Below are 17,361 nucleotides of genomic sequence, written 5' to 3' on the forward strand. Positions count from 1 at the left end.
ATAACTGATGCACACAAAATGTTGCTATGCTGTCTTCTCCGATGTAGCCGAAGACAGTGATGAAATCGTAGTGCGAAACATGCGTCGCCACACTTTCTAATGCCCAACTGCATTGATAATTCTTCATGTACAATATGAACAGTGTTATATCTAGGATAATTTGATGCTATTTCAGCCAACCGTAATGCTTAGCTTTGTTGAGCAATAATCTTAATTATGGTGACTCAGGATCTCTGTCTGCCCAAATCAGTAACACCACAAAGATTAAACACGATTTATTTATACAAATTCACTTGAAATCGACTTAACATTACAATTTGTTTCGTAATACTAAGCGAGGACCGCCTTGCTACGTCACAACGATCTTACAACCGCTCTTACTCCCACCGCAGCCAGCTTACAACTCTTTGTTCACTGCGCATGTCGCTGTGCATTGTGGGCGTCAGCGGTATTCTGTACCAACATGCTACTGTTCCCATGGACAATGGATGACTGATAACGAATGATTTGGAATGACGAATCACATTATACTTGTGGCAATGTCAGCATACATCTACGTCTTCATGGATACTCTACAAATCACACTTAAATGCCTGGCAGAAGCTTCCTCGAAACAGCTTCAGAATAATTCTCGATTATTCTACTCACGAACAGTTCACGGGAAAAACGAAGACCTATATCTTTCCGTGCGAGCTCTGATTTCCTTTATTTTATTATGATGATCGTTTCTCTCTATGTAGGTCGGCAACAATAAAATATTTTCGGATTCAGAGGAGGTAGTTGGTGCCTGAAATTTCGCGAGAAGATCCCACCGCAACGAGAAACGCCTTTATTTTCATTATGTCCACCACAAATCCTGTATCATGTCCAAGACAATCTCTCTCCATTTTCTTCGTATCCTTACAGCACAGCAGTACGTCAATGATATTCTACACTCCGTTTTGTTGGCCTTCATGGCAACCCTCCTCGGCTTACATTTCACCAAGACAACCCTTTCAGACCAGAAATACTAAATGTTAGATTTTTTGAATTTTCTTTTTTAATTAGATTATTAGACGTACGTCGAGACAGAACAATGTGAAAAACACGTGTCACATACATGAACTGAACACATATGGGGAGGTTTCAAATGCAGCCGCTGTGTATGAAATACCGTAGCTTTTTGGTGGTAAAATAAAATGCAGTTTCTTTCTTCGGGTAGGCATAGGGCTACTTGACAGAGAACACACATCCCGCTATTTCTGTGACGTTCTTTCTTTGTGCTTCAGGATACACAGTTCCTTGAGGTGCTATCTATTGGTAGATGCTTTGCTTCTGTTGTATATTTTTTATATGGTACACCAGTTTTACTTTTTTTTATTTATTTATTTTTTGCTCATGATACGCTTTGACTTCCAGGAATTTCTGATTAGCTTGGAAAACTATTTGTTACTGCGTACTATCGCCAAATCGAGATCACTGTCTTTAGCTAACACGTCATCTCCAATTCTTCGTTTATGTGGCCATGTTGTCCGTAGTTGCTTTACAATTGTTGAGGGTATTTTCGTTCTGTCGTTGCAGCCACAAAGAAGTGCATGTTTTTTGTTTCCACGAGACGCGTCTCGCTTGCTTGAGGTAAAGCATCACCAGTGATCTGTAATTGAGTTATTTACATTTTGATTTGCCTTAAGATTGAAAAACAGTTATTTAGCAATATGTTGATTTTTACTTAAGGTGATTTCCGCTTGATTTCTCGCCGACATCGTGAAATGCCGTCTGCTAGCACATCATTGATGCTTTTCCTCCTTATACAGTGATAGTTGTAGTCTAATTTTTAGATGCTCTGTAGAATTAAGCATTTTTTATGTTTTACACAGCACACTTTTCCGCACAGGACTGTTTTCTGCTTGTTTTTTATTCTTCTAAGTATGTATTGTGGTTTGCGTTTTGTAGTGTTGCCAAGATAACATTGCTATTAGTTTGTCTTTGACCTTTACTCATTTTTTTAGTTTATTGTATGAGTATAATTCTGTTTAATTATGTTGCTGTGTATTTATGTACTGTGTAAGAGTGGTGAAGTTTAGTGGTGATTTCTTTTCGGTGGGTGAGGCAGAAGCCATGATGAGTGGACATAAGTGTTTAGTAGCGTGATGAAGTGTGAGTTGGAGGAGGTGAGGAGCAAGAAGTGAAATGAAACTGGAAGGGGGGGGGGGGGGATTGGGTGGGAGAGTGGGAGAGGGTGAAGGATGGAAAGGGCTCTTTTCTATTTCATGTAATTTCATAAATTATTTTATTAGAGTCTGGTTTCCAATATTTATTTGGTCATTGAGCAACTGTTCATTTTGTGTTAATCATCTCCACTTTCACTGCTGTTTTCAATCTCTGAGTCGGCATCAGAAGTAAACCCTTTCAAAAGGCACGCCAGAATTTCGGCTTCATTTATTCTGCGAGAGTACAATGTGTGAAACTGGAAATACAATAACTTTTTTTTCCTTTATTGTCATTTTATACCTTATACAAGGTAGGCCGGCAGCAGCAAAACTACGCCACTCTTCGGCCACAGACATTACAAGTAGTACAGATGAAGAGATAGAAAAGCAAAAACAAATTGGTGGATAGCAAATAGTAGACACACAAAGTAAAACACATGGAGCCCTTCACAGGCGTAGCAAAATAAAAAAACGTTCAGCACTGATACACAAACATAGATGACAGAAACGACACACGTGAACGAGGAGCACGGACGGTGAAACACTAAGGCACTAACACGATGGCACACAAAAAACCAATGGCAATGATCTCTGGCGCGTGAATGTTCACTGGTCATGTACGAGTCCAGGGACCTGCCCTAGTGGAAAAGGTGGGGGAGGAGGGAGAAGGGCGGGTGTAGATGCCAGTGACAGACGAGAGGGGGGGGGGGGAGGAAAGAAGGTCAGGTGGGTAGGGGAAGCCTGGGGGAGAGGAGGGAGGGAGGTAGGGAGGAGCGAGAGAAGGGAGAGAGTGTGCCCTTGGGAAAAAAACACAGGGGGTGGAAGGGGAGGATCAAAATTGGTAGGAGGGATAGATGGAGGGGATGCGGGCATCATCAGGGAGGCGGAGTTGGCGGAAGGCACCTTATGCGAGGGTATGGAGAATGGAGAGATGGAGAGCAGGTGGGATGTGGGAATACAGGTGCGGCAGCGGACGGGGGTGGGAGAGGATGGGAGAGATAAGCGGGTGAGGGGGATCAAGTTTGCGGGAGGTGTAGAGGATCTGTATCCGTTCGAGGAAAAGGAGGAGGTGCGGGAACGGAATGTGGTCATACAGGATCCGTGTGGGGGAGGGGAGTAAATACAACAACTGGCCACAGCTAGTCATGTTGCTCTTAGAGTCGCAGTGCTTTCAAAAGGAACCACTACTACAATCGTGAAAATAAGTACATAAATTTAATTTCTATTGCAATACGCAGAGTATAATTGAACATACCTTATAGAGACAAATTCAGTCACAATTTGAAAACACAGACAGTCGTGGACCGCAGTCAAAAATGGCTCCTATGTTTGCTCGTCTAACTGCTAAGATTTGAAGCATATGAAGTAGTTCAAGCTGCAGCTTCTAGAGGGCAGCACCTACTGGTGGCGTGGAAGGTAGCTAGAGATGTAGTTAATGTGCATTTGGCATTTGCCACGAAGTAAGACAGTCGTAGGTAGGTTCAAACGGAACCACATCGTCTGAAAGGGATAATGCCAGCATGCACACAGCGACTTCCTGCTGCTTGTCTTCGTTCGTGTCAAACCCTACTCTGACCGGCAAGGTCATCGGATCTCTCCCCAAATGAGAACATTTGGAGTGTTATTGGTAGAGCCCCCTAATCAGCTCGAAAGTTTGAAGTTCCAACGCCTCAGTTTGATAGAATTTGGCACGATATGCCTTGGAAGGACATCCAACAACTGAGTCAATCAATGACAAGCCGAATAACTGCTTGCATATTATCCAGAGGTGGACTAACGTGTTATCGGCGTGCTCAATTTGTGAAGCACTTTCCCAAGCACTTGCCCTTGAATAAATCATCCGATTTTTTTCTGAAACTGTAATCACTTGTTTGTCTGTAGTTGTAAATGACACCTACCAATTCTGTCCCATTTTGATAATTCCTTCGTGGTGCGTCCTTTTTTTTTCTTTTGTGTGTGTGTGTGTGTGTGTTACCGTTGTGGCGCCAAGTCAGTGTGTCTCTAGTGGTGCTGTGCGGCTGGCGTGACGTTGCAGGTACCGGCAGCGGGCAGCGGAACTGTCACGGTTGTTCCGCGACCAGCCACAGCCGCCACTGGAGCGCGCTGTCTACTGGACGGAGTACGTGCTGAGGCACGGCGGCGCACCGCACATGCGCAGCGCGGCGCTCGACCTCAGCTGGTGGCAGCTGCTGCTGCTCGACGTCGCGGCCTTCGTCGTCGTCTGCGCACTGGCGCCAGTCTTCCTCTGCCTCTTTGTGGTCCGCAGGTGTCGCCGCCCGCGCGCCACACGTGCTGCCTACGCTGAGTCGAAGAAAAAGCAGTGATGACACCGGCGCTTCGAGGCCCAAGATACCTTCTTGAGTTCAGTGGGGTCGATCACTCGCACGCCATACAATCTGACTTCTCCCCACTGCAGTTATGTCAGCACAATCAAAAGAAATTCTCTGCATTCATCAGAACAAAAAATTAGCAATTTGTGCAACACAGCATTCTAAATAGTGGCTGGATTGATATGCTGAGTATAAAACATAACAAATATTTTAATGAAGATTTTGGAGCATTACAATTCGCATACAAATTTTCTTTGCTTTAGATTAGATTAGATTTACTTTCATTCCAATTGATCCGTAGTGAGGAGGTCCTCCAGCATGTAGAACGTGTCACAAAAGCAATAATACATGACAAATATTTACAACTAAAACAGATAAGCTAATGTACCCTCCACAGGTTCCAAGTGGAATAATCCTCATTTTTTTAATGAACACTGTATGAAAGAATCATTTTGGAACACTCATTTACTAAGATCGCATTAATGCACTGCATTTAAAATTAAAAAAAAAATGTTTTATTTATTTATAAGGTAATAAACATATAATATAACTACTACAATATTTGCTGCAATTTTGTCATATGATGACATAGTTGGAGACCATGGCTCTTATTTGAAGACAAATGTTGATGGTATTATATTTTAGGACAATTAATCTGTAAAAAAACACACCACATGTTATAAGGAAAGCGTGTAAACCGTCTGAAGATGAATCGCAACGATTCGAAACCGGTAACGGTACCCTTTGCATAAAAGAACTGAAAGTAAATTTGTGGCTTATTGCTGTCCCAACACCATCAACATTTACTGCAATACTTATTTACAATGAACACATTACTGCACTGAAATGGCGCGGAAGTTAGATTGTACTTTTATATATACAAAAATAGCTTGATTCTACTGAGAAATTCGTCAGTGGAGTAGAAGGAGTTGGCCAACAATAAATCCTTTAGGCTTCTCTTAAACTGAATTTCATTGGGTGTTAAGCATTTTATGGCTGCTGGCAACTGATGCGTTTCACTTGACAGACACGGGACATCTTCAGAAATTTAGTGACCAGGAGTCACACATCACATATATCTGCATGTGTATAGGGCTATCGTCATATACGAGGGGCGTTTGAAAGGTCCGTTCAAAGTCCGAGAGATGGCACCACCGGCGCGTATCGAGGTCATGTTTAGATAGACGTTTGGAAAGAACGCACACGAAGTTTCAGCCATATTGGTCTATTTCTTTGTGTTTAGCATTCGTGTGAATCAAGGTAGTCAAAAACGGACGAAAAAGAATTTCGTGTGGTGATTAAACATTACTTTATGAAAGGCAAAACGCCTCAGGAGACTAAAGAGAAGCTTGATTAACATTACAGTGGCTCTGCACCTTCGATTAGAACAGTTTATAAGTGGTTTCAAAATTTTCGGAGTGGTTATATGGGCACAAGTGATGCTGAACGCTCTGGACGGCCTGTGGAGGTTACGACTCCAGAAATCATTGATAAAATCTATGATATGGTGATGTATGACAGAAGAGTTGAGGTGCTAGTGCTGTGAGCATCTCGAATGCACGGGTAATAATCTTTTGCACAAACATTTGAACATGAGAAAGCTAACCGTAAGATGGGTTCCGCTTGACCAAAAACGGAATCATGTCAAGTGTTGCAAGGATGCTTAGTAGCTGTTCAGGAAGAATCCACAGGACTTTAACCTTCGTTTCGTCACTGTGGATGAAACATGAATACATTACTGTACTCCTGAGACCAAACAACAATCTAAACAATGGGTTACCAAGGGAGATCTGCACCAAAAAAGGCGAAGACCATTCCTTCGGCCAGAAAGATTATGGCGACTGTCTTTTGGGATTCGCAAGCGATAATCCTCATCGACTATCTGGAAAAGGCTAAAACTATTACAGGTGTATATTATTCATCGTTATTGGACCGTTTGAAAACTGAGCTGCAAGAAAAACGCCGGCGATTGGACCGCAAAAAAATCCTTTTCCATAACGACAATGCACCAGCACACACCTCAGCAGTTGTGGTCGCAAAACTAATGGAAGTAGAACTCCAACTCGTTTCACATCCCCCCTGTGCTCCAGACTTGGCTCCCTCGGACTACTATTTGTTCCCCAATTTGAAGAAATGGCTGGCGGGACAAAGATTTTATTCAACCTAGGAGATGATTGCAGCAACTAATAGTTGTTTTGCAGACTTGGACAATTCCTATTATTCAGACGTGATCAGCAAATTAGAACAGCGTTGTACAAAGTGTATAAGTGTAAAAGGAGACTATGTCGAAAAATAAAAATAGGTTTTCCCCAAACACGTAAGTAGTTTTTATTTTTGCACGGACTTTTCAAACGCCCCTCGTTGAAGATACACTGATGGAAAAAAAATTATGACACCAAAGGATGTAAAGTATTGAAATTGCGGGAATACGTTTGTCTAGGTAGCATATGTAAGTGATTAACATTTCGAGATCACTGGTTAATGTAAGCGCTAGATAAGTCATTACGAGTGTGAAATGCTGGTACACTGATAATCGGATAACCGCCAGAATGTTGAAAGCAAGCATGCAGACGTGTATGTGTTGTGTTGTACAGGTATCGGACGTCAATTTGTGGTATGAAGTTACATGCCAGTTGCCCTGGTCGTTCAATACAGAGACGGTTAGTGCTCTTTGTGGATGATGCTGAAGTTTTCGTCCGATGATGTCCCATCTGTGCCCATATGGTGATCGAGCAGGCCATGGTAATATTTCGACACTTGGTGGAGCATGTTGGATTACAACAGTGATATGTAGGCGGGCGTTACGCTATTGGAAAACAGCCACTCGAATGCTGTTCATGAATGGCAGCACAACAGGTCCCATCACCAAACTGTCGTACAAATTTGTAGTCAGCGTGTGTGGAATAACCACGAAAGTGCTCCTGTTGTCATAAGAAATCACACTCCAGACCATAATTCCAGTTGTTGCTCCAGTGTGTCTAGCACGCAGGCAGATTGTTTCATGCTCTCAACTGGCCTCCTACTAACCAACACACGGCGATCGCTGGCAACGCGGCAGATCAAGCTTTTATCAGACTCAACAGCCTGCCTTCCAACGAGCTCTCGGTTGACACCACCGAAGTCACCAAAATCAGTGCTTTGGGGTCAGTGGAATGCACACCACAGAGTGTCTGGCTCGGAGCTGTCCTTGAAGTAACCGGTTTGTGACAGTTCATTGTGTCACTATGGTGCCAACTGCTGCTGCAGATGCAGTACGATACGCCAGAGCCACACACCGAACACGATGGTCTTCCCTCTCGGTTGTGCAACGTGGCCTTCCGGAGCCCAATCCACTTGCGACCGTACATTCTCATGATCACCGCTGCCGGCAGTCAGGTACAGTGGCTAAATTCCTGCCAAGTCTTTCTGCAATATCGCAAAAGGAACATCCAGCTTCTCGTAGTCCTCACCAGTGAGGTGTTGATAAGGCATCTTCGTCGCCTTAAAGGCATTCTTGACTAACATCAACTCTCCACGTCCAGTCTCAAACGTAACTAACGCTAACGACCGTTGCAGCCTATATTTAAAGCAAACCGTATTTGCATCTTCATAGTGGCTCTTTCAGATGTAATAATAATACGCCTATCAACTTTCGTTTATATCCCACAACTTCTTGGCGTTGCAATTTTTTTCCGTCAGTGTATATCTGGCTGTGTATAACCCCAGCTCCATACACAAAATATTTTATGAAAAGGTATCTCATTACATTATTTCCATTGGCATATACATTACAGGTCAGAAGACGTGTTTGATGAACAGTAATAAATCGTTCCTAGACGATTCGTAGTCACTAAACATCGAAAAAACTCACAGCATGTCGTTCAGAGCTTGTAAGAGGTTACCTACCAGTATATGTCTAAAATATACACGGTGTTATAAAAGTTATTCCAAATTTTAAGAGACGTAAGTATATACCAAAACAAAGAAAAATGTGCAGTAAACATGGGCCCTAAAATGTACACCGTAAGAATTATGAGGACTTGTTCATCTTCTTTGTCCGCAGCTCGTGGTCGTGCGGTAGCGTTCTCGCTTCCCGCGCCCGGGTTCGATTCCCGGCGGGGTCAGAGATTTTCTTTGCCTCGTGATGACTGGTTGTTGTGTGCTGTCCTTAGGTTAGTTAGGTTTAAGTAGTTCTAACAAGGGAACCTCCCCATCGCATCCCCCTCAGATTCAGTTATAAGTTGGCACAGTGGATAGGGCTTGAAAAACTGAACACAGATCAATCGAGAAAACAGGAAGAACTTGTGTGGAACCGTGAAAAAATTAGTAAAATATACAAACTGAGTAGTCCACGCGGACGATAGGCAACATCAAGGAGAATATATGCTTAGGAGCGCTGTGATCCCGTGGTTAGCGTGAGTAGCTGCGGAGCGAGAGGTCCTTGGTTCAAGTCTTCCCTCAACTGAAAATTTTACTTTCTTTATTTTCGCAAAGTTATGATCTGTCCGTTCGTTCATTGACGTCTCTGGTCTCTGTTCACTGCATTAACCGTGCGATTAGTAGACGAAAGGACGTGCCTCTCCAATGGGAACCGAAAACATTTGATCGCAAGGTCATAGGTCAACCGATTCCTCCACGGGAAAACACGTATGATATATTCTATACGACACTGGTGACGGCATGTGCGTCACATGACAGGAATATGTTGTCGACCCATCTAACTTGTACACTTGGCGAATGGGTAAAAAGATTCTTCTACCTTGCCCGATTTAGGTTTTCTTGTGGATGTGATAATCACTTCCAAAAAAGTGATGAAAACATAAGAGTTTGTCACATAAACTGAAAATAATTAAACTTTTCACTCGAGGGAAGACTTGAACCTAGGAACTCTCATTCCGTAGCTGCTCTCGCTAACCACGCGACCACGGCGCTCCTTGACTGACAGTGTTCTTGATGTTGCTTATCTTGCGCATGGACTACTCAGTTTGTATATTTTACTAATTTTTTTCATAGTTCCACACAACTTCTTCCTGTTTTCTCGATTGATCTGTGTTCAGTTTTTCAAGGCCTATCCACTGTGCCAACTTATAACTAAATCTGAGGGGGGTGCGATGGGGAGGTTCCCTTGTAAGTTCTAGGGGACTGATGACCATAGATGTCAAGTAACATAGTGCTCAGAGCCATTTGAACCTTTTTTTTCCATCTTCTTTACTGTGAAACACAGCTCTTGCACTGCATGCTTTTCGCTGTTATGAACGACCAACAGAATGCAGTAAGCAAATGAGCAAACTATTGAGAACATATTATTTTGTAATAAATCAGAATCTATGAAGCAATAGCGTGTAGACAATAACATTCCTGACTTGACCAGGGTACCGCCCTGAACCCGATGAAACCCCTATGGGATGAGTTAGAACATCCCTTTTGCTCCAGCAGAGGTTCTAATTTAAACTGTTTACTGCATACGACCTGCAAGGCTGTGCTTGTGCGTATCGATGAAAGAGGTGTTCAGTTTTGTTTTTTATTCGTTGTAAGGCATTCTTGTGTCGGCGCGTTGCCGGTTTGTTCGCCAACAGAAAAATATTCCACTCACCTTTCGGTGGTCTTTCTCTGCTGTTAGAAAACGAATGATGTTCCTTGGCTAGAGAAATTATAGCATAAACTGGCTGCATTAATCATACCTAAAGGGTACATATAATGCTTTCCGAACTCCAGGTTTTTACTAGATATTAAATGAGAGCAAGTTGCAGAATGAAAATTCGTTTATATTGTCACTTCTCGGATACAAATTAACTGACAAATCTGATCTAATTGAATGTTACACTTACAACATTCACACGTAATTACGGTCACTTTCAGTAGCCAGCTTGTAGTATGTGGCTTGACACCGGCTAATTAGCAAATGGGTTTCCTGTGAAACAGAATTCTCGCTTAGTATTCCAGAACTCGGTCATTTCGAACGTTCACATCTCGGTCACGTCTTGCGCAGTATGTCACCCGGATTTAAGTTCTACAAAAAGTCACAGTTCACACAAAAAATCCGAAATTTACACGTTCGTCTTTGTTGTTCGTCCGTAAATACTTTACAACTTTCCACCGTCTTTTTAAGGTCATAATTTCGCAGAATTAAAACATATTTTCAGAGCTGCAAGTAAGCCTTTCCAGTCGTGATGATAGCTGAGCTCCAGATCCTTTCTAGACTCTACAGACACAATTTTCCACTACCGTATACTCAGTTAATAGACATGCCAATATTCTCATATTGCTTTTCATTTACACCTTCATTCACAGTAGTAATCAAACACCTCTAATCAGAAATAATTAACAGAATTCATAATATTCACAACAGACAAAATTAATGACTAAAAATGCATTATTTTGACTGCTCCATATTTAATTGCCTGTACGATATCAATATGGGAACACTGCTTGATTACCGGCCGGATTGGAGGTTTTCTCCGCACGTGGACTGAGCGTTGTGCTGTCCTCATCATTTCATCATCACCGTCATCTGAAATAAGACGCACCCAGCGGCCGAACTTCCCCGGCCATCAGTGCCACACTATCATTTAATTTCATTTTACTGTTTCCGTATGTTTGTTTGTGTATGCTCGTCCTATGAGTAAGTATTGTTCGTCGGAATATTGCGATCGCGTGGTTTTTCGTTGTAGTCATTTCCTATTCCCTGTGGATCTACAATGGTGACTCCCCGCATATAAATTGAACGTATCTGTCTATTCCTCAACGACAATGTTGCCGACGTGCCCACATTATGCTGTGCAGTTTTCACTGGTAGACAATAGACTTGGCCACTGTTTCTATGTTTCGATACAGTGTACCGATACGTGGAACTGTTTCAGTGTTTCGGAACGGCTGTGGTTCACTGTTGCGAAACAGTGGTGTTTCATTCCGCCCCTGTCTCGGGTAACCGGACCAGATTCGATCTTGAGCCAGACACAGAAACTGTATCGTTGTTTCAAAATAAGGCTGTTTCAGTCCACCTCTGCTTGGAACGGACTAATTGTATCGAAACAGTGATGTTTCATTCCGCGCTGTGTCGGACGAGATTCAGGCTCGGCATAGGTACTGAAACACAACATACCACTTCGTGAAACACTTTCAAGAGTGTCGAAATCTTTTTGACAAGCAATAGCATGAAACAATAAAACAACGCATACTATTCACATTCAAAATAATAAATATGTGAAAATCATTCAGTTAAATTACATTTTCTTTTTTACAACATACGTTTCTCTGGTCATGTACAGTAATCATATTAAGAAACGCAAGTAGGCCTACAACATTTTGAATAAAAAAGGCGTAAAGTGACAGTTATTAGACATATACATAAATTTGATGTAGGTATAATTGCAAGCAATCTGTTTGACGTATCACTCATAGTGTAATGGTGAACGGGAAGGGCTGGGAAGCATAGTGAATGTATAGTAACGGCTCGAAACACCTTAAAAGACAAAATTCTTTCTGTTATATTTTGTTATTTATTCGAATTATTTGGAATTATTTGTGAGTCTATAGTCACGGTGCCTATTATCCACAATGATTCCCTTTGTGTGCATGGAAATTAGCAAGATGGGTATATTATTCATACTAACGGAATGTGGGAATCCCAGTAGCATATCCGTTGTTTCTGCAGTTTGCTCCCACCTCCAGTTCCGTTCGTGGTGGTTCTTCTGTCATTGCTGTCCTCAGCCAATTGAGAAGTATGAAAGTCACACGACACGGAAACAGCGCATTTGCTTCAGGAAATACGAAACTGCCAAGACGCCTAAGTGATAGTTTCATACTTTCTGCGATGTGATTAGCGCTCTCGCACCTCATTTATGGTTATATGGACATACTTATACAGTAGACATTCAAGATGATAAAATGTGTAGGTTTGTTAGATTACAAAACAAAAACTGTTTCACTGTTTCGAAACATCGTATCGAAACATTACATTGTACTGTTTCATTTGTTTCGAAACAGTTACGTGTTTCAGATTGCCCATCTCTAGTAGACAACGTTTCTCGGACCACGACGCCAGCTGAGTGACAACGGACATTGCTATGTTGTGTACAACAATGCCAAACAATGGAAGGTGACAATGTACCTTTTGATTCCAATTGGAAGCCGTTTTTTCACAAACCAGGGTACACCCGAGCCACGGCAATTCAACCCGTTGAATACGTGTTTAATCACTTTCGACGAGACAAAGGCGCTGCGCGCAAATACGATAGCTTCGGAACTCATGCAGCTGGCTGCATCTCCTACCGTACCATGTCGCCTCCCAAGCATCATGTCATGCCAGCAATGGACAATGCTGGCGTGGCAGTTCTATCACTACGAACATCGGCCTGGGAGTCTTCCGGCCATTGGACGCACCTCACACTACCGCCTTTCTGGCCATACCAACCGAATTTGTGATTTTCCATCTCAGACAGCATATTCACATCGCGTGAAATCATCCATTTTGTGCCTGATCGCACGTTATGAATCTTGAGGATTGTAAAACTACACCTGCAAGTGCAACTGACGATGGTCGTTCATGAAGACGATCCCTTGGACGCACGCCTGAAGCTCGCCGATCGGATATACTCGGTCATACTACAAGAGAAAGCAATAATAATGTTGACAAGAATCGCGATGGCCACGAGTCACAACTCCAACGGTAGTACAAGCGTTGGTCCACCAGCTACCAGTCGAGCCTCTGCCGACCCCAGTTGACTCTGGCGTCATTATACCTGGCCGGAGCGTTGACTTTCGCATAGCATCAACAAATCCCTACTTCCCTGCCATCCATGCCGCACCCGCACAGAATACCGCTAACTGCGTCATGCCTGCACGTGCACACGACATCGCCATCTGCATCGTGCCTAGCCCTACGCAGCATGTCATAGAGCACACTGCACCTGTGCGGAACACTGTCAACTATGATGACACGTCCGCGCCTCCGCAACACGTCTCTGAGCAGAACTGCTTCCATTGGTATTACGCAACATATGTTGCTGCCGCACGTAACTTCAGCCCACTATACAATTTTCCAAACTAAACGCAGGATTCGCTGAGGTGCATCGGACCGGCTCGATGTTTAAGTCATTAGGACCTCTGCATGACGAATCAATTGCAACACGTTCAACGACTTTCTTCTGTCATGCATAAAGTGAACTTTCATTTATGCCACCACAGGAACACCATCAGAGACAAGACTCAAGGTGTCGAATGCAAACTCCTCATGACACAGTAGTACATCGATAGATTACGCCAACAGCCTCCACTCGTTGCCTACTCCTCGCTGACACACTCACAACATGGCGACTTGGCACTTCTTTCACCACCCATGGGGTTGGTAACAACCTCACTCCCATTGGTCACTTTAAAGGTGAGTACAGGACTGCTCGTCTTCTCAGACCCCACTGAGTTTTTGAGTGACCCCTCAAAGTATATTTCAGACAGTGCTCCGTTAAGAATGGAACAGTCCATAAAATCATCACTACATCCAGCCCACAGTGTGTCACAGACCATGTCGCTTACCACCTGACCTACCAAGGGTTGCTGAAGCGACAGTGGATGAATCCTTACAAAAAGGCATAGTCCACCCTCTTATACTTCCTGGAATCCACCCATAAAACTGGCCCACAAGAAAGACGGTCTTGCCAGACTGTCCAGCAGCTACAGAATCCTTAAGGCGCGCGCTACAGGCAAATACTTTGTTCCAAAGATGGAGGACTTCACCCACAATCCTTGATTGTAAAATGGTATATCCATGAAAACCTACGTGGCCAGATGAATTCCAAAAACAGCCGTAATCGTGGCACAATCATGGCATTGCTTTATCGACGGGTTACTCTTCAAGCTCCCATTTTCTTATGCCAAGTTTTCAATAACCTCTCTGACAACAGCATCATAACAACCCAAGAAAAATGTCAACTCCTTCTGAAAGAAGTCATCTTCTCAGACACACTGTAAATGCATCAGGAATAAGGCCTATACCACAACACGTCGAGATCGTCTGACAACTGCCTCCATTACAAGACTACCAAGAATTATGCAGAACCCTAGACATGATAAATTTGTACAGAAAATATCTTCCACATGCAGCAGCTTTGCAAGTGCCTTAAAATAAACCCTTGCTTGCAAACATACCTTTGGCAAACGAAAATATCTGTGGCTGGACCAGATGCAGGCAGTGTTTGAATGCATCAAAGATTGCTTCACCCACGCCATCACCCTGAAAACACCTTCTCCCTGATGCACAGCTCGTCGTAACAGCAGACAAAAGTGACACTTCTACTGAAGCGATAGGGAGTGTCCAGCAGCTGCTCTGGCTCTTCTCTCAAAAACTCAGTCCATCCCTAAGTAAATGGTCCACCAAATACGTGGATCTCATGGTACTCCATGAGATAGTCAGATATTTCAAGCAATATGTTGAAAAGAGTTCAAAATTACTTCAAAACATGTAGAGAAACACGTGTGTGACGTTCAACCACATGACTGCAAGTTTTAAAATATCCTCTAACGTATCCTAATAACTGCTCTGCCACTGCAACTGTATGATCAGCAAGAAGCAAAAATGCTTCAAAAAGCAGTACTGCGATCCATGAGAGTGCAATGCATGGACTAATCGCAACAATTACTGCCATACGTTTATACATAGAAATGTAATTATCAGGAAGGGTTTGGTCAACTAACCCTAAACAATGTAGAGAAAAATCAAAGAAACCAATAAAAACTTTTAATTTACTGTATTCAGAAAACTGATGTTTAAATTCTGACAAACTCTACACAGACTTTTAATTATTCCACAATGTCTGTACTCAATAAACATGTTTCTGACCACAAAAAAGATATGAATATTATTCTGAATGTATCCATACACTAATGTGACAAAATCCCTCCAGTGCACAAGCAACCAACAACTACGTGCAGCAAAAAAGGCAAATTACTAAAAAGTTCCTCAATTAATACCGAAGTCTCCTCCAGTGCTACTAGCATGATCATGGCAGGCTGCGACCTCTCATGTCGTGCGGCTTCTCTCCACCGCACCATGCAACCGATTACTTGACCATTTCCGACTCCTCTCGACAACTGCTCGCTCACTGCAACTTGCGTTAATAATATTTCAGACTCAGAGCTTGTGAATGCGCACAGCAGAATCATAGATGTTCAACATTCATAACCTCCACCTTCACTTTTAAGATTCTTGCCTAACATGTTGGCAACGAGCAAATGCAAAATTCTTACGTACACCCGAAATTGAGAAGAATAGCATCAGATGTTTTACAAAAGTGGTAGAATACATGAACATAAGCATAAGATTACATACGTTATGTACATAACAGGTAATTGATAAGCTGTAACAATATAGTCAAGAAAAAAAATACAAGTATCATCTTGTGGATGTAAGCACTCATACCCATCTGACATTGATAGCACTTCATTTGACAGGATAACAAAACTTTATTTATAGTTCTCCAAGAGCATAAAAAAGTCCAATTGAGTGGATATAAATATTACATAGAATTCAAAATAGCGCAAAGAGACAGAAAATAAATATACAATTATCATTGTGCTGGTGAGTATTCAAATCTACCTGACATTGGCGGTAGTTAATTTGACAAGATAACAAAATGTTATATACAGTTCTTCAACAGAATAAAAATCATCTGGCAACAGAAAACCAGTTAAAGAAACACATGTTTTGGGTGCAGCGTACTTAGGGTCAATGCACACGATGTTCACTGATAACAACACCAAAAATGTTAATATTTTCAGTTTGAGGTGTAAGTACACTCAGGGACTCATTACATACATTACATCCACTGGTAACCTAGGTGAGTACCAAAGAGTTCATGATGATCATACAAGCTTGACATCATATCCCTTTGAGAAAACAGGTTCTCATAATTGACATAGGAATGTTTTAGTGTGTCACTCCTTTTCATATTCAGATAAAGGTGCAGTACAGAATCAGTAGTAATAGTATGAGGCACAAGTATACCTTGTTGAGTACCAGAGAATTCATGATGATCATACAAGCATTGACATCATATCCCTTTGAGAAAATAGGTTATCGTAATTGACATTGGAGTTCAAAAGTCTCATATATGACACAGTAACAGAAACAAATCATAGTGAATAAATGAATAATAAAAGGTTATATGCACTTAAATATAAAAGTCAACATTATGTGAATAGGCACATATGCTCAGTGCTCAGTAAATGACTTAAAGTGCATGATCACAGATAATTACACAAGTGTGGCAATTTCCTTGAAGTGCAATTGTAAACCTGAAGTTTAGCCCAGACACCTAGTGGCAAAGTAGCTCTATACAAATTCATTTTCTAATGGTTCAGTACACAGCATACCATAAAGTACATGTCTTGATCCAGAACATACAAAATATGTGACTCATAACATCACTGAATGACATACAGATGTGTTCAAAGGCATTAATGGTGACATATTTAAAAAAAAATGTTACAATTAATCTTAGATTCCACAGCTGATATACATACATAGTACTTACATGTCACTTAATTTGTCATACAAGAGAATATTTGCACCGCTGAAAGATACATTTGCATACAAATTAAAATTATGGATAAGCAATCAAAATATGAAGTTCATATAATCCAATTTCTGTGGGAGATATTCAAGAAAAAATATATGTGAGTATACATGCAATTCCTTCTTATACAGTATAAGTGACTTGAACTCCAGTCAACATAAGTTAGGAAAGAATGTCATTTCTTATGACTGCATATTCAGTTAAGTTCTCATAACTTATTACAATTCAGTCATTGATTAATGGGATTATGATTATCACAAGTACTACTTATTATTACAACACAATTATTTCATT

General features: G+C 41.8%; 2 protein-coding genes across 3 annotated transcripts in view; both read left to right on the forward strand.

Annotated features, from left to right (window-relative positions):
• Positions 1 to 4,968, forward strand: part of LOC126416351 (UDP-glucosyltransferase 2-like) — an 82,810-nt gene extending 77,842 nt beyond the window's left edge. Inside the window, exon 6 of the mRNA XM_050084034.1 lies at positions 4,225 to 4,968. Coding sequence (XP_049939991.1) covers positions 4,225 to 4,513 — 289 coding nt within the window. The 3' untranslated portion in view covers positions 4,514 to 4,968. The remainder of the gene's footprint in view (positions 1 to 4,224) is intronic.
• Positions 1 to 17,361, forward strand: part of LOC126416301 (UDP-glucosyltransferase 2-like) — a 394,127-nt gene that overhangs the window by 285,056 nt on the left and 91,710 nt on the right. The gene's annotated exons all lie outside the window — the stretch shown is intronic.

The sequence above is a fragment of the Schistocerca serialis genome, chromosome 1 (assembly GCF_023864345.2).
Source record: "Schistocerca serialis cubense isolate TAMUIC-IGC-003099 chromosome 1, iqSchSeri2.2, whole genome shotgun sequence".
In the NCBI taxonomy this organism is placed as follows: Eukaryota; Metazoa; Arthropoda; class Insecta; order Orthoptera; family Acrididae; genus Schistocerca; species Schistocerca serialis.